Raw genomic sequence first — 18,654 nt, forward strand, 5'->3', positions numbered from 1 at the left:
AGCTTTACTACTTGGTGAAAAAAAATTTCTCTCAGGAAGTAAGACATTCCAGTTATATGTCATTATAGAACCTTAGTAATAACCTATACTAAGTGAATTACATAAGAATAATCATTTTATAATTATTTACTTTTGCTAGAGTTCTGAGTCTTGAAAGCAATGTTCTAAATAACTACATATACGCATACTGACATTCTGATTCTTGGTCAATGAGATAAGAGTATCAGAAGATGTGATCATTTCTACTCAAGATTTCTGATAACAGTCAAAACATTTATCCTATATGACTAATAAGCAAAGAAAAAAAAAAGGATTGTATATTAATGCCCACAGTGCTGGGGTAGTCTATACAGAGATTCCAGAAAACTATGTAGCAGTCATATAGTCAAGTGATTAACAAAACTGAAAGGCACTAAGTTTAAACTAATAACTGAGAATTTGAGTTTGTCCTTCATAAACCTAACTTCATTTCATTCAAGTCACTGACTTTTCTTCTCCTCAGGCTGTTCAGAAAATGATTCAGTTTGGTAAGTTCTTTGCTGCCCTTCAAATGATTTGCCAAATGTGATCTAGTCCCAGGTGGCTTTCCCAGACCCAGCCTGGGATGGAATTCAGGCTAAGCTCTGTCTTGGCCTTTCATCTTCCGTGAGTCTCGGTCATTGGCAGCTTGATATAGCGGGCAGCAGAAAGAGTAAACTGGTACGTTTCTCCGGATGTTAGAAGTTTACCACTTACCGCCACACACGTGCTTTACTCATTTTTATGCTACAGTTCTACCCTTGTTTTTTCTATCAGTGAGGCACAGTCAGCAGCAGTGATGAATAAAAATGTGTAACTGCAATGATGAGAATGTTTTCTTTTAAATGTTTTGAAAATTTACCTTTAAGGCACATGAATAGAACTTATTGCTAAGAATTTTTTTGGTATTTTGTTTTTTTTAGTCTCATTTAGCCAGAAAAGTAGTAATCTGGTATTGTTTTCTTAATTACTATATCCAAGCTCTAGTAAGCAAACTTTTTCTGTAAAGAGGGAAACAATAAATGCCTTACACAACTGTGTATCCATGGTCTTTGTGGTAACACCTCAATTCTGTGTCACAACTTCAAAACAGATACAAATTTACATAAATAAACTTGCACAGAAGGCCTTAATTGTGCTCCAACAAAATTTCACTTTAAAACTAGGTGTACATAGTAATTGCTGACCTCTAACCTCCATCATGTTTTTTTGACAGGAACAGCAGGAAGCAGACATGATGGGGTAGGGACAGTTCCACAGCTTGACTTGTCACTATCAGCAATGCTATGATGAGATCTGACTTAGAAGACTAGAGTTTCCATCTTACAATTTAAAGTGTACTGAGGCTCAGCTAGGGAAGGAGCTTGCTATCAAGTCTGACAACCTGGATTGGATCCCTGGAACTGAGAAGGTACAGGGAAAGAACTGCCTCCCACCAGTTGTCCTCTGACCTCACATGTGCACTATCTATACACACACACACACACCACACATACAAATACATAGGTAATTTTTAAAAATTAATAAGTATACTTATACAATATTTGATAATTATGGAAATAGACAAAAGGCAGAATACTTTTTCTGATCAACTAAGTAAAAAAATTTAATCTACTCTGAATAAATGAGAACACTGATTAATGAAAAACATAAAACCAAATGAGCACACTGAGTGACATATCCTTTGCAATTTTAATTCATCATCAGGTCAACCTTACTCAGTACTTACGAGGCACTAGAAACTAAGCAAAATACAGGATATTTAAAGGCAGCAGTCACAAGCTATTAACTAGGCTCATGTTTTATAGTCACCTAAGAACTCATTTTGGGAGAACCTGAAGTTCAAGATGAAAATCTAGAAAAGACTGGTTAATAATCCTAAGAGGCCCTGGCTTAGAACAGTTGCCAAAGACTTATAGTTTATGAAGATATGACACTATGAACTTTCTAACTTACAGTTAGCAATTTTGTTATTACAGAGTAAGAAATGGGCTCTGGAATTAACAGTGGGTCTTCAATTCCATTTCTGCTGTTTCTGAGCAGTACAACACTAAGTGTCTCTGAGACTGAGTTTCCTTATGGATAACATGGATATAACAGTATACAATCCAGATGATTGGGAAAATAATTTAATTAAATAATATAATCACATTAAAAAAGATTCAGTATGGTGGAAATACCACACCCACAACAGTTATGACCTGTTTATTACACTGTCTTAAATTACTAAAAATAGTACCAAGTACACTACAATTTAAACACCTGATTCAAGGTTCAAAGTATGTATAAAAAGTATCAGTAAAGTATTAAGACTGACTCCAGCCTGTCTTATACTAACCAGCAGAAGAGGTGTCCTTTGCCACAGTCCACAGCAGGGGCTCTGAGCAATGGGAAGCTGAGTGTGTCAGACCCAGACGGATTGGACCCCTGTTTTGTCAGCCTGACTGCTCTTTCACAGCCTGCAGTAGGACACCATTTAATGGCAGGATTATTTTCAACAAAGGCCTGTTTAAAAATCATAATAAAAAAAAAAACAGGAAACAATTTTAGCTGCAAATTCTAAAACAGTGTATCTCTACAGTGACTAAAAGCAAATCAAAGAAAAAAAACAATACTAAAAACAGTACTGGAAAGTAATGTAAATACTTCAGAATGAAAAATGTGGCAATTACCTTAAGTAATAGAATGATTTTCAAATCCTTTTTTCCTTTAATCTAAAAACCAGGTAAATGACAATAAGGTAAAAAATGCAATTATCTGCATAAATAATGTCTAACTTAAAAATGATTTTTTTTTGTTAGGAGGTAACAAGCTAATAATTAGAAGGTGATCTTCCTGAGATGGGTCTGCCTTGAATTAAAATCTACGATGGAGCTCTGGTAGGCAAGCCCCAGGAGAAATTCATTTTAGGAAAGATTCCTGCTATTAATATGCTTTCCTGTTATTATTAACTATATATAATAATCAGTAGGTCTTAGCCCACCCTTTTGAGAAGGTCTCTGCAGAACAATGAAGATCTACTGTCTTGTAGTGATGCTATATAGGCAAACGGATGATTTCTTAAACCTTAATGATGATCCTACAAGAATTCCTAAATCTATAGTAATTATTAAGCTTTTTAATAACACTCCTGTTAAATTCTTTCTGATGTGAAAACTGCAGTGAGAACTCTGCCACTCTTAAGTGTCATGAGTTGGTTGCTTCCCAGATAGTAAGCAGGTATCTATTACTCAGAGCACATTCCAAAAGGCTGTAAAACTATTAACCAAAGGTCACAAAACGGGAACTAACGATTTATTATAGGTGCTAGGATAGAAGATAAAATATTGACTGGGTTTATCTAAACAAAACTTCACTAATAACTTAGTTACAGCTTTTAACTCTCAGTAAACCTGTAGAACTATGATAGATAATGAATGTCTAGCCAGGTAATTACTCCTAATGGATATGCATATAAACATTCTTTGTTGTAAAGTTCTAATTTGATTTATGATTTGAATTTATGTGTAAACTTCTGATGAACTTTTTATCATGTGATTATGTCTTCTGAAAGATGAGTAAGTGCTGAGGATGGAGAGGAGAGCATGATTCTCTGCATCCTCCCTCTCCTTAGCATTCTCCTTGTCCCGCCTTTTCTCATTCTGTTTATCCTCTTCTCTTATAAGCCCCTTCTCCCTTTTTCTTAGAAAACTTTCATAGTAAACTTTTTAGAGAGAACTTAGAAATAAAAGCTAAACTCACTTTTACCTAAACCAGTGGCTTTGAACCCTCAGAACAAGCAAGAAATTTTTAAAAGATCCTTTAGAAGCTATCAACAAGCTTTTAGTATAGTTAGAGAGCTAAAATGTCCGGAGACCATCAGTCTTTAAGGCTACACCGGAGTCCAACTCTGTGTCTTTCAACCTGCTCTAGTTCAGAAGGCTCCCGGCAGCTTGCCAACATTCTGTGTTACTCTTTTGAGTAACTGTAAGCAGAAACTTGTGTATAAATATGTTACATTTTAATACTAAATTTCCAAATGTTATCTTGACAATATTATAAAAAATCATTACAACACTTTTTTTCTTTTTTTATTCTTTTTTTTTAATTGGATATTTTATTTACATTTCAGATGCCATCCCTTTTCCCCACTTCCCCTCCCTAGAAAACTCCTATCCCATACCCCTTTCTCCTTTTTGCTTTTATACATTTTTTAAAATGTTAACCAATGGCTTTATAAATTTGGTAATGCTCAATATCAATCAGAAGATTACAACATTTTTTATACCAAAGAAGTAAGACATTATTAAACATTATGCAATAGTACTTAGAGTAGGAAAAATCTATACAAAGCAACTGAAATAAAAGCTTTAAGTTACATATACATTTTTTTCATGTTTCTTATTACTACTAAATGAAAACAGAGGATAAAGAACAAAAATATAATTTATTGTATTAAGCTATTAATTGGAATAAATGATTATTTATTCATTTATTATTTATTAAGTGGAAAAATGATTAATTTCTAAGTTAACATTTTGTTTGTAAATATTCCTCTTAGGAATATAAAACATTGTTAGGGAAAGAGTAGGTTCTATGAAAATATGTATTTGAAATTTATTTTCATCAATCAGTTATAAAAAGCGACAACAGCTTTTTTTGGGGGTGGTTAAGTTTCATTTTGCCTTTTATACTTACAAAATGCTGGTTTGGCTCAAAGTTTTAGTTAATATCACCATTACTATATACATTTTTTTCTGGGAAAGACAGAGAACATTATTTATATTTTATATTTATATAATAATATAATAAATATTTATATTTATAAAAATAAAACACAGGCTTAATACACTGATACCATACCTTAATATCAAACTGTAGGTATCGTTTGTCCATCTCCTTAGAAACTACACTTTCTATGATGTCTACAGGCACAAGTTGAAAGCATTCATATGCAGGGCAGAAAATGTTATGGGCTTCACCTTCTTGAATTTTCAGATTTAAAAACCTATTAAAATATCGATTGACAGAAAAGAAGAGGATATAAGTTATTTGTACATATTAAGAATGTTTTCTTTTTTGAAGATTTTCTATGAGAGTGTGATGAAAATAACACCAAAAGCTATATGGTGTTATTCACCATATTGCATTCACCAAGACCTGGGTTTACTTTTCTTCCCTCACTCTGCCAGACAATGCATATGGTGTTGTAACTGTTATTTAATACCATCTATGTACAAGCAAGAAATAAACATTTTAACTGATTTTTTTTGAGACAAGGTCTTATGAACCCTAGAAGGGCCTTGAAATTGCCATATAACTGAGAATGTCCTAGAACTTCTAGTCTTCTTGCCTCCTTTCACATTTGTTGTTCAGATATGTGTCAAGCAGACCAGGTTTACATGATACTAAGGTTGGAACCCATGCATGCTAGCCAAGAACTCTAATGAGATACATTCTTAGCTGTGGATTAGACTGTATTTAGCAATTCTAGAGGAAAACAAATGGAAAACAGGCCACTAAATTGAAACTGCCTGGTATCATGACCAACAACTTTGATTCTTCTAACATCTTCTTCCTTTAGTGCTGTCTATTAATTTCACTGTACTTAGGAACAGAGGGGGAAAAAAACAAAAGAGACTTAGAAAGACATTAGGCATCAGGCATAAGTCTTACTATTGGGAAGAATATCTTTGTGTGGATAGAAAGAATAAGTTCCTTTTAGATCACTGGTACAGATGTCTCAAAACATCTGGCTACAGTGACAATGCAGAGGAGACGGTAAAAGTGAAATAGATGGGTTTCAAGCTTAATATGAGCCTTTCAAAACTACTCTCATTAAAAGCCAAGTTTTATTTTTCTACGTGATGCCAAAAGAGTGTTTTTAAAGACTGTGTACATTTATTTATTGGCGTGAGGTGGGGCATGCACACTAACTACAGTGTGCCTGTAAAGAGCAGAGGACAACCTGCAGGAGCCACTCCTCTCCTTCCACAGTGTGGCTCTGGGGAGTCACAATCAGGTCACCATGCTTAGAGGGCAAATGCCATTAACTGTGTATCAATTACCCAATTTGTTTTACTGGTGTCTGGTTTGACAAGAGCTGTCATGGGTCAGGTGGAGAATGCTAAGTAGATGGTATAATATCAAGGAAAACATTAAGAATAAAATCTAAACCTTACCAAATTCTTTTCTGGCTAGTATTTGGTAAGAATAGAGGATAGTTTCTATGATACTAGTTATATGAGGAAGGTCATTAAAGGTCAACAAATTCAAGTAATTCACAGGCAATGTCAATTTTTGTATCAGAACCAAGTCCAACAATAACCGCTAACACTCCCTCAGACAATATAGTTAAGACTTTGAAACTAAATACCTAGGGAAGATTTTCTGTTCAAGAATTGTGTCAAAAATTGCTTTAGTTTGTGAGTTTGACTCTTGTGACTTAGTTGACTTGTATTAGCTACACTGACTTAATCCCATTACATTTCAAAGTCTAGTCTATGTTTAAAATCTAAAACAAACAGGCATACTTATTTACGCTGACATTTTGAAAAGCATTTCTTTTCTTCCAAATGAAGTCTTGCTTCATACTGTTCCAGAAAACATAAAAGTAGACCAAATGAAACCAGGACACAGATCAGTACGTTACACACACACACACACGCACACGCACATGCACACGCACACGCACACGCACACACACATTCAGGAGTGAGGGAAGGTGGGGAGAGGAGGATAGAGAGGCAGAAAGAGATATGCAGGTACATGTAAGTGTGAGTGTGTGTGTGTGTGTGTGTGTGTGTGTGTGATGTGTGTAGCCAGATGACCTGAGGTGTCATCTGAGCAATACTATCATCCACCTTCTTTGAGGTAGAACCTCTTATTGCCCTGGAGCTAAAGAGCTAGTTTTAAAAACTGAGGTAGACTGGCTGGCCCAGGAGCTTTTCTGCCTCTAACACTGGGTCTATAAGTGCATGCTAGTATGTGTGTTCTAGGACATGAGCTTGGTTTCCAATCTTGGGCAACCACTTTACCCACTCTCGACCCTAATGAGTAAATTTGGGAAACTGACTCATTATCTTGATTGTGGTGACAGTTCCATGGTGTACACATATGTCTCAATTTATGAACTAATTTATTTTAAATGTATAGATATACAGCAATTGTACTACAATAAAATTGTAAATAAAACAATACAAAACAAAACAAAAGCAGCAAACCACCAAGTCTTTGCTATCTCATTCATGTAATGCTCCCCACATCCCTACACTTAGTACCCAATCCATGAAAAAAATAGTATTACAGATTTTCTTAGATGTTTATAATATACTTTGCTTAAATCATTAAATAAATAAAAAGCTTTGTGAGTCCCCAGAGACAGTAAGATACTATACTGTTCATTTATACTTATCTGTATTTGTTTCAAAAACTGTCTCAAAAAGTTCAAGGTAAGACATTGGAATGTATAAATCTAAGACAGATTATAAAGAGGAAATGAGAGAAAGCATGAGAAGAAAAACTTCTACTGTAATACACACCCAATCTCTACTGTAGGCATTTGACTTTAGATTAACAGAAAAGAATTTCAATTATCTGCATTCTTACAGATTTTAAAGGCTATCTGCCTGCTTTAAAAAATTCAGAGATCACCAAAATTCTTAAAATTCTTGGGATATAAGATCGAAATTGATTCTTGATATTTAGGTACACAGCTGAAATTTATATTATATGTAATGTAAAAGAAAATACTAACATAATTGTTTAGTTATACTTTCCTTGACATCAAAGGGGAAAACCAAAAATACTCTTTCTCTGTGAAACAGTACATTTCAATGTAACTCAAAAAGAAATGTAAATAATCAGCATCATTAAATACTGAAGACAAACAATTTCATTACCAAATCAAAAGTGCTATCAATTAGAAAGAGATGAATAAGCTGCTCATATACTCACGACTCCCAACAGCCTCTACAAAAATCATGTCCACAGGGCATATCCACCGGATCCTCAAATACAGAAATACTGCACATACAAATGTCACACTAGAGATGTACAAGAAAAAAATAACAGGGTCAGACTCTGAAGAGAAGAATATGTTAATTTTGTTCAATAGTTCAAAGACAAAAATATTATAGTAATTGTAAATCTTAAAAATTTAAAAGTTTCAAAGCTACAAGGTTGACTGTCTTTTTTATATTTCCCATTTAACTAAGTTTACCTATTAATCAGCACTGAGCATTAGGGAAAGGGAAATGTAAGAAATAAATCACTAGCATCTATTTAGGTCAAGATCACACAGCAGTGCTACAGAGTAGCCACTTCAGCATGATATCGTTCATTCTATGCATGTTGCGGCAAATACACAGGAACAGAGAAACTTTGTGTTTTGAACACAACAATTCAGGATATTAAGAGTGGCAACTTGGGCTGGAGATGTGGCTCAGTGGTACAGTGCTTGCCTAGCAGGGTTGATCATCTGAGTTCAAGTACCAGCATTTCTTAACTCCCTACCCCAACACACACACACACACACACACACACACACACACACACACACACACACACAGAGAGAGAGAGAGAGAGAGAGAGAGAGAGAGAGAGAGAGAGAGAGAGAGAGAGAGAGAGAATAGCAAGGTAAAGTGTTCAAGCAAGTAAGTCTCATACAAAGCTATGTTATCTTCAAACATGACTTAGGAGAAGAAAACTTGGTTACAAATGTGAATTACAGAAACAGCATTTTGCCTTCCCAAAGAGTTCCTACAGCAGACAAAGGGAAGCTTTCTTATTTATTACAACTTTCCAGTGGCTAAAGCAGTCAAATGCATCATAATCGCCTACACAGCATAGCAGCAGGGTGCTGTTTGTTTATTAACACAAGGGCAGGACTATTGCCTGTTAAAGGAGAAGCATTTATTAAGAAAATGTACTGAATGAACTCAGAAAATTTGCTAGAACAAGTACATGATCATCAAAATATATTAATGTTCAGTAAATTATTTTAAAATTTCATTTTAGGTTAAGAATACTTACTATAAACAGTTTTAGTATTTCAGTATGCTTTATTTAAGTACATTGAATACTTTTAGGTGAAAATGTAGTATATGGTTTATTCAAACTGTTTTGAAGTGAGAAAATATTTTGCTTTTTAACTTATAGAGATCGCAAAATCATTCTATAGTAGCAAGAATTTACAAAAGCACAAAAATAACCAAGTCTTCAAAATGAGGTAAGAGATTCAGTTACAGTAATAACCAACTACTCCACAGGACAGTATCACATAGTTTAAAAGTGGAAAGACTAAAAGCTATGGGAAGTATAGTAAGCCATACCAAGCTGGTATCTAAATCCCCAGGAGAGAGACTGATTTCATCTGGAGAGGTGACAGAGGATCGTGTAGTTCTTGGAGTTCTCGGGGAAGGCAGCGTGTCCCAGGCATTGTACCCACTTGGTGGTGGAGTTGGCATCTGCACACCTGACCGTTGGCAGCAGTTCTCCGGGTTTGACATCCAAGCTTCAAGCAATTTCTCCCTGTCCCAATCTTTAGGAAAAACAAAACAGATATCTATGAAAACCCAGAAACTACAATGTTTTGAAACCTACTAAAACTGCAAGAGGATAAATGAAGAAGATAGCTATGAAAGCATGGCTAGGTAGACCAAAGTTAGCAGTATTGTAAAATGGAATTGAACTACTATTACCAGGACCACTATGTTAAGAATGTTCTCAGAATTTCTAATAATTTCTACTATTCTATTATTTTAAGTAGATGTTTCACTTAAGAATTACTAATTTTTTTGGTAGGGGATTAATTTAGCCACATTCAACTTTTAGTACCTAATTTTGCAAGTGTCTTCACATGGTGTCAAGTTGTAAAATGGTTATAGCCCTAAAAGTCATTTGGTAAAGAGTCTGAAAGTAGAAGGACCTCCCAAATAAACTTCGTATAAATAAAATTTTAGTGAATTAATTTAGCTTAAATATGAATTAATTTAGAACAGATAATCTTTCTGTGAATATTTATAAAATGGTTAAGTGAAACATTATTATAAAGTCTAGAGTCATAAAAATCCAAAATTAAATAAAACTAACAAGCTAAAATATTCAATAATTTTGCTTGAGGTTGTATATATAACATATTTATTATATATATTAATTTATTTCTCCTATAAAGTTTTCAGTTATTATTTAAATTGAAGAAACTAAGACCCAGGGAAGTTATTTAACTTACCTAAGTTCAGAAAGAGGCTTGAAACCTCTTTTGGATTCCAAGAATGTGTTCTTCCCACTATCACACTGTCAAGTATATTAAAGGTACCCCCTCCAAATGTAAAACAGAATGATATAATCTAGTCATACCACAGATTCACAAGAACCAATGTCAGCCCACTATTGTAATACCTGGACAGTCAGGTCTGTCTTAACACTAAGTGCAACTGCTAATGAAATCAAGCTAGGTACTGATCAACAGGTGAACAGATAAAGAAAACACCCCTCCACATACCACACAAATATAAACACATTCCCAGACCCTTATCCCACACAACAGACACACACAAACACTCTCTCTCTCTCTCTCTCTCTCTCTCTCTCTCTCTCTCTCTCTTTCTCTCTCTCTCTCTCTCTCTCACACACACACACACACACACACACACACACACACACACACACACACACGCACACACACACATACACACACACACTAAGATAGTTTTTAAAAATTCTACTAGAAACTATGTAAAATTTATTAAACCTTTTAATGTAAGGTCAGGCCTTTTCTTCTACTAATCTATGCCCACTTCCTGTTTCTTATGCCCACCATATTAGAAAATACTGTCTATAATTTCTGTCATTTCCTTAGCGTACACAAAACCCCACATACAGTTACTATCTCCCTTTTCTTTGTTTCAGTAATATGGAAAAGCAATTTTAAAAGTTACCTGCCTTTTTAAATGCTCTATAAGCAATCTGATTTAGATGTCAGGAAAACGAAATTCTTCAGATAAGTTTATCAGTAGTTGCTCAATACATTATATAATCACAGATAATACTGGTTTGTACACATTCAATGCAAGTTAAATGCACAAGAACACTGAATATTCAGTATACTTGACACAGAGAACACTGGAAGTCAAGCTAAACTGGCACTGGCAAAAGTATTTATTGTATAATAAAGCCAAACTCAATCAAGTATTAGAAAACCAACACAGGATGACATATAGATATCTTACTCTTTGAATAGGAAAGTGGTTGAGAATTATGAAAGGTCATTTATAATACCAGCATGTTCAAAGAGAATAATAAGTAATTGACATTTCTAAGACTGAAAAAAAGAACACACTGAAAACTGATTCTTGACTCTCTTTAAATTGGATATTTTATTTACGTTTCAGATGTGATCCCCTTTCCCCATTTCACCCCAACCAGGAAATCCCCTATCCCACCCCCTCCTCCTTCTATGAGGATGGGCCCCCACCCATCCACTCACTCCCACCTCCCCATCCTTGAATTCCCCCACACTGAGGCATACAGCCTTCATGGGACCAAGGACCTCCTCTCCCACCTATGCCCAACAAGGCCATCCTCCCCTACATATACAGCTGGAGCCATGGGTCCCTCCCTAAGTGCTCCCAGGCTGGAGGTTTAGACCCTGGGAGCTCTGGTTGGTTGGTATTGTTGCTCTCCCCACGGGGCTGTAAAACCTTTCAGCTCCTTCAGTCTTCTCTCTAACTCCTCCATCGGGAACCCCATGATCAGTTCAATGATTAGCTGTGAGCATCCACCTCTGTCTATGTCACACTCTGGCACACCTTTAAGGAGGCAGCTATATCAGACTCATGTCAGCATGCACTTCCTGACATCCACATCAGCGTCTGCCTTTGGTAACTGCACATGGGATGGATACCCAGGAACAGTCTCCAGGTGACCCCTCCTTCAGTTTCTGTCCATATTTGTCCCCATATTTGTTCCCTTGAGCATTTTGTTACTCCTTTTAAGAAGGACCGAAGCACCCAAACTTTGGTCTTCCTTCTTCATGAGTTTCATGTGGAATGTGAGTTGCACCTTGGGTATTTTGAGCTTTTAGGCTAATATTCAATTATCAGGGAGTGCATACCATGTATGTTCTTTTGTGATTGTGTTACTTCACTCAGGATGATATTTTAAAGTTCCATCCATTTGCCTAAGAATTTAATGAATTCATTGTTTTTAATACCTGAGTAATACTCTATTGTGCACATGTACCACATTTTCTGTATCCATTCCTCTGTTGAAGGACATCTGGGTTCTTTCCAGCTTCTGGCTATTATAAATAAGGCTGCTATGAACATAGTGGAGCATATGTCCTTGTTATATGTTGGATCATCTTCTGGTTATATGCCCAGGAGTGGTATAGCTGGGTCCTCAGGTAATGCTATGTCCAATTTTCTGAGGAACTGCCAGACTGATATCCAGAGTGGTTGCACCAGCTTGCAATCCCAGCAACAATAAAGGAGTGTTCCTCTTTCTCCACATCCTTGCCAGCACCTGCTATCACCTAAGTTTTTGATCTTAGCCATTCTTATTGGTGAGAGGTGGAATCTCAGGGTTGTTTTGATTTGCATTTCCCTGATGACTAAGGATACTGAACATTTCTTTAGGTGCTTCTCAGCCATTTGAGTTTCCTCAGTTCAGAATGCTCTGTTTAGCTCTGTACCCAATCATTTTTAATAGGGTTATTTGGTTGTCTGGAGTCTAATTTCTTGAGTTCTTTGTATATATTGGATATTAGCCCTCTAGCAGATGTAGCATTAGTAAAGATCTTTCCCCAATTTGTTGGTTGCTGTTTTGTCCTATTGACAATGTCCTTTGCCTTACAAAAGCTTTGCAATTTTATGAGGTCACATTTGTCAATTTCTTGATCTTAGAGCATAAGCCATTGGTGTCCTGTTCAGGAACTTTTCCCCTGTGCCCAGGTATTCAAGGTTCTTCCCCACCTTCTCTTCTGTTAGTTTCAGTGTATCTGGTTTTATGTGAAGGTCCTTTATCTACTTGGACTTGAGCTTTGTACAAGGGGCTAAGAATGGATGGATTTGCATTCTTCTACATGCTGACCTCCAATTGAGCCAGCACCATATGTTGACAAGGCTGTCCTTTTTCCACTGGACAGTTTTAGCTCCTTTGTCAAAGATCAAGTGACCATAGGTGTGTGGGTTCATTTCTGGATTTTCAGTTCTGTTCCATTGATCTTCCTGCCTGTCTCTGTACCAATACCAGGCAGTTTTTATCACTATTGCTCTGTAGTACAGCTTGAGGTCAGGGATGGTGATTCTTCCAGAAGTTTTTATTGTTGTGAATAGTTTTCCCTTTCTTGGGTCTTTTTTTCTATTCCAAATGAATTTCCAAATTGCTCTTTCTATCTCTATGAAGAATCGAGTTGATATTTTGATGGGGATTACATTGAATCTGTAGATTGCTTTTGGCAAGATGGCCATTTTTCCTATATTAATCCTGCCAATCCATGAGCATGGGAGATCTTTCCATCTTCTGAGATTTTCTTCAATTTCTTTTTTTCAGGGATTTGAAGTTCTTGTTATACAGATCTTTCCCTTGGTTGGTTAGATTCACACCAAGGTATTTTATATTATTTGTGACTATTGTAAAGGGTGTCATTTCCCTAATTTCTTTTTCAACCTGTTTATCTTCTGAGTGGAGGAAGGTTACTGATTTGTCTGAGTTGGGTTTATATCCAGTCACATTGCTGAAGTTGTTTATCAGGTTTAGGTGGAAGTTTTGGGGTCACTTAAGTATACTATCATATCTTCTGCAAATAGTGAAATTTTGACTTCTTCCTTTCCTCTGTGTATCCCTTTAACTTCCTTTTGTTGTCTAATTGCTCTGGCTAGAACTTCCAGTACTATATTGAATAGGTAGGGAGAGAGTGGCAGCCTTGTCTTGTTCCTGATTTTAGTGGGATTGCTTCAAGTTTCTCTCCATTTAGTTTGATGTTGGCTACTGGCTTGCTGTATATTGCTTTTACTGTGTTTAGGTATGAGCCTTGAATTCCTGATCTTTCCAAGACTTTTACCATGAAGGGATGTTGAATTTCATCAGATCCTACTACAAAAGCCTATTCTCAACAAAACTGGAAAATCTGGATGAAATGGACAATTTTCTAGACAGATACCGGGTACCAAAGTTAAATCAAGAGCAGATAAACCATCTAAACAGTCCCATAACCCCTAAAGAAATAGCAGCAGCCATTAACAGTCCCCCCACCAAAAAAGCCCCCAGGACCAGATGGTTTTAGTGCAGAATTCTATCAGACCTTCAAGAAAGACCTAATACCAAGTCTCTTCAAACTATTCCACAAAATAGAAACAGAAGGAATACTACCCAATTTGTTCTATGAAGCCATAACTACACTTATACCTAAACCACACAAAACACAACAAATAAAGAAAACTTCAGTCCAATCTCCCTTATGAATATCGATGCAAAAATACTCAATAAAACTCTCGCAAACTGAATCAAAAAACACATCAAAAAACAATCATTCATCATGATCAAGTAGGCTTGATTCCAGGAATGCAAGGATGGTTCGATATTCAAAAATCCATCAATGTAATCCACTATATAAATAAACTCAAAGAAAAAAACACATGATCATCTCAATAGATGCTGAGAAAGCATTTGATAAGATTCTTGAGTTTTTAAAGAGAGCATAAAAGGAGACTGTCAGTAGAGTGAAAAGACAGCTTGAGAAGAAGAGAAAATCTTTAGTGGATATATACTACTAAAATTAAACATCACCCTACTCCCCAGCTGCCAGTCAATAAAACAGACTAATGTGTCAACACACCGTTGTCAAAACAATCAAAAGTCAACACATACTTTTAAAGTCTTCAACATCTTTAGGCACTGGAATTCTATCTCACTCTATTCAGAATGACTAAAGAATAAAACAATATTGAATGCTGGTAATAAGGCTGTGGAAATAGGAAACTCTTATTCACTGATTGCTGGGCTGTTCAATGGTACAGCCACTATGAAAATCAGAATGTACATTTCTCAAAAACTGGAAATAAAATTACGATATATGACACAGCTTCTGGGCACATGCCCACAGGGTTGTATACATATCATAGAGATACCTGTGTATGTATGTTTATTGTTACTCTAGTCACAAAAGCAAGGAACCATCTTACATATAATAAAGAAGTGAAGAAATAATAAAAATGTGGCATATACACACACTGAGATTTTACTTATCTGTAAAAAATTTAAATCATACATTTTTAGAAAAATGGGTAAGTCTATAAATTATTATAGTGAAGTAACCCAGACAAACACTGCATGTTCTCTCACACATGGGTCGTAATCTCTAATTTATATATAAATTAAATATATGAATAAATATGGGTATGCCATGAAATAGAAAGGGGGCGGGATCGGGACTATTTGGACCACAATAGCTATGTGAGGCAGGAGAATAAGAAGAGAGGCAGGGAGGAGGGTCAACAAAAGGAACTGTGAAAGAAAGTGTCATAATAAAACCTCTTACTCTATAGGAAAATAAAAACAAAGTAAGAAATCTATCTATGTATCTATGTATGTATGTATGTATGTATGTATGTATGTATCTATCTATCTATCTATCTATCTATCTATCTATCTATGTGGTCAACTGAAGTTTAGGTGAAGGGCAGTCAAGTAGAGAAGTTCTCGGTAGAGGACAAATCTCCATGCAAAAAAATTATATTTTTAAATCCATATCTTGTAAAAATGAACAAATTTTATCATAAAACTGAATCTCGAGATGTAGCTTAGTGGTAAATATCTTTCTTAGCATACAAAGGCTCCTAGGATTGATTGTAATAGCAACAACAACAACAAAAAAGAAAACACAAAAAATGTAAGATAAGTCAGGCATGGTGGTACACAAGTGTGATCCCAGTACTGGAGAGGCAGTAAGTTTAAGACTAGCCTAGACTACACAACAAGATCTTATCACAAACCAACCACCAACCAGTCAAGCAATTAAGTGTCTCAAAATTCAGGACAAAATCTTCATAACTTTAGGTTAAACAAAGACTTTATTAGGTAACAACTGGCAATAGCATGATCCATAAAATAAATATATTAATGTTTATTATAACAAAGTTTCTGTTAGTAAGTAAAAGACACTTCTTTTAAACTGAAAACCAATAGTTAGTGACTCTATAATATGCATTCCCAGGATCAGTTTCCATCTACTCACTGACATAGAACTTTTAAAAATCAACTTCCTTTCTAAATTAAGCCCTATACAATTTTCCCATTTTTCTCTAAAACCCCTGTTTACAACACAGTAAGGCACATACTGATGTCTGATTTTTTTTAAAATCCAAGTAAATGATAACACTGCTAACAATGAGTGTTACAACGGTGCGTTACACAATATAAATAAACCAGATAGGGTGTGTGTATGTGTGTGTGTGTGTGAATCACCATTATACAAATGATATGATTACTCTTCTTGTAAATCACAAGATATCCAAAGGACATGTTTTGAATAGAAAAAGTTGGGTTTGTGTCTGGCAAAAGGACATAGCTTATACAAGTCCTACAAACAGCAGCCATAGATGATGGAGCACACATAAATCATAACTCTCTGAAGACACTAGTGAGCAACAAAGGGCAGGCAGAATGTGGAGAGCACTGAGCCTTGCTCAACTGCGAGAGCACAGTGCCTATTTGTATGACATTCCAAGGCATCATGTACAAAGTGAGAACAGTTAACAGTAGGGTTGTAGTTGTGTAATTAGAAGGTTATATGGACTAGTTTTCAGTGATGTCAAGTTTTACGTTAATATTAAATCTTAAAAACATTATTTGCATATTAATCTTACTACTGTTGAAACAATGATGTTTTCCCTGTGTTGGATTTTTTTCACATAAGTAACATTACTTTTAGAATCGCGTAAAACATTACTACAAAGAGAAAAAGAACAAGCCAGTTTAGTTTTTTTTTGTGAAATTAACAATTGTAAAAATGTTCATTTTTACTTGCCTTCTATGAATCCTTCTATGAATTTCAATTTAAAAGTTTAAAGATACTATTGCCAAAGGCTACTTTTGTTTTAGGTATTTGTTCATGATGACAATCTGTCAAGGCAGTGTATCTGAAATACATAGCCCATTCAGTTCCTTAGCACTTTCTCTTTGCTGCCCTCCAAATGTAAGCAATGGTGCACAGTGTAAAGATCAGCTTTGGAAATAGGCTGTCTAGAGTTCAGATTCTGCGTGTGTCACTTATTTAACTGCATGAAGTTGGGCAACATTTAGAGGAGTACCGAGAGGAAGAGAAGGAGTAAGGAGAGGAGAAGAAGGAGAGGAGAAGCTAGGTGATGAGAGAGAGAGAGAAAGAGAGAGAAGTGGGGGATATCAAGGCAGATGTTCACGTGTCTCCACCAGTCAAAGATAGTTGATATATCTAGGTTGGGTATTGGGTTACACTTCTGATTGAGCATTACCAAACTTATAAAGCCTTTGATTAACATTTTAAAAAAGTGTATAAAAGCAAAAAGGAAAAGGGGGCATGGGATAGGGGTTTTCTGGGGGGGGGGGGGAATGGGGATCGCATCTGAAATGTAAATAAAATATCCAAGAAAAAAAGAAAAAAAAAGAAAGAAAAATTATAACCACTTGGTCTTAATCCTTTCAACTTTAAGTGTTTGTTGAGCTCTTAGCAAAGACCTGTAAACCCAACAGAAACCATCAATAATGTCACTGAGTACAATCAACTCTTCATGTTTTCTTCAGACTAAAGTAACCATAAATTAATATAAAGATAAATATCATCTTCTAAATCTTAAGAAATTTCTTGTTTATAGTCATTAAAAGTAGTAATTATAATAACTTAAAAATGTTTAGGCTATATTTACAAAATTTCAATAAAAAATTGATTCTCATTTAAAATATATTATCAAAGTGTAAAACATACAAAATAATTAATTTTCTTAATGACTTCTTAAAATAGTTTCATATATCATCTTTTTTTGGGTGTTTTTTTTTTTTTCCTTTTGTGACAGGACTTCTCTGTATCTCCCTGGCTGTTCTGAAACTCACTGTATAGACCAGGGGCTGACCTTGACCTCAGGGATCCACTTGCCTCTGCCTACCTAGTGCATTTACTGAATATCTTTTAAATCAGGTATTGAAATTGCTTATAAATTACAAATTACTATTGTGATTAAAGATGTACACCTCCACTGCCTAGTTACATTATGCTTTTTTAAAAAATTTATTTACATTGGTGTTTTGTCTCTATGTATGTCTGTATATGAGTGTCAGATCTCCTGGAACTGGAATTACAGATAGTTATGAACTGCTATGTGGTTGCTTGGATTTGAACCCAGGTCCTTTGGAAGAGCAGTCAGTACTCTTAACCATCTTTCCAGCCACCTGTTATGTTATTTTTTAATAAAGAAAATGGTATTATAGCACATTCATAGATTAAATATGCCATGTTTAGCCTTACCTACTACAAATACTTCTCAGTACAATTACCTGCTTTGATTTTATCTTATTAGTCATTTAGTGAACATTTGCTGAATATCTTTTAAATCAGGTATTGAAATTGCTTATAAATTACAAATTACTATTGTGAAAAAGACCACCCACAATTCTTGTCTTCAT

The 18,654-nt window shown here is 35.3% G+C and overlaps 1 protein-coding gene across 4 annotated transcripts in view; it reads right to left on the bottom strand.

Annotated features, from left to right (window-relative positions):
• Ankib1 (ankyrin repeat and IBR domain containing 1) overlaps window positions 1-18,654 on the bottom strand; it is a 102,398-nt gene that overhangs the window by 33,592 nt on the left and 50,152 nt on the right. For all 4 annotated transcript variants that reach the window (XM_034519172.2, XM_076913074.1, XM_034519173.2 and 1 more), the window contains 4 exons: window positions 9,330-9,538; window positions 7,954-8,042; window positions 4,861-5,005; window positions 2,357-2,523 (listed from right to left, as the gene is read on the bottom strand). In XM_034519172.2, the coding sequence (XP_034375063.1) occupies window positions 2,357-2,523; window positions 4,861-5,005; window positions 7,954-8,042; window positions 9,330-9,538 (610 nt within the window). The remainder of the gene's footprint in view (window positions 1-2,356; window positions 2,524-4,860; window positions 5,006-7,953; window positions 8,043-9,329; window positions 9,539-18,654) is intronic.

The sequence above is a fragment of the Arvicanthis niloticus genome, chromosome 15, assembly GCF_011762505.2.
Source record: "Arvicanthis niloticus isolate mArvNil1 chromosome 15, mArvNil1.pat.X, whole genome shotgun sequence".
NCBI lineage: Eukaryota > Metazoa > Chordata > Mammalia > Rodentia > Muridae > Arvicanthis > Arvicanthis niloticus.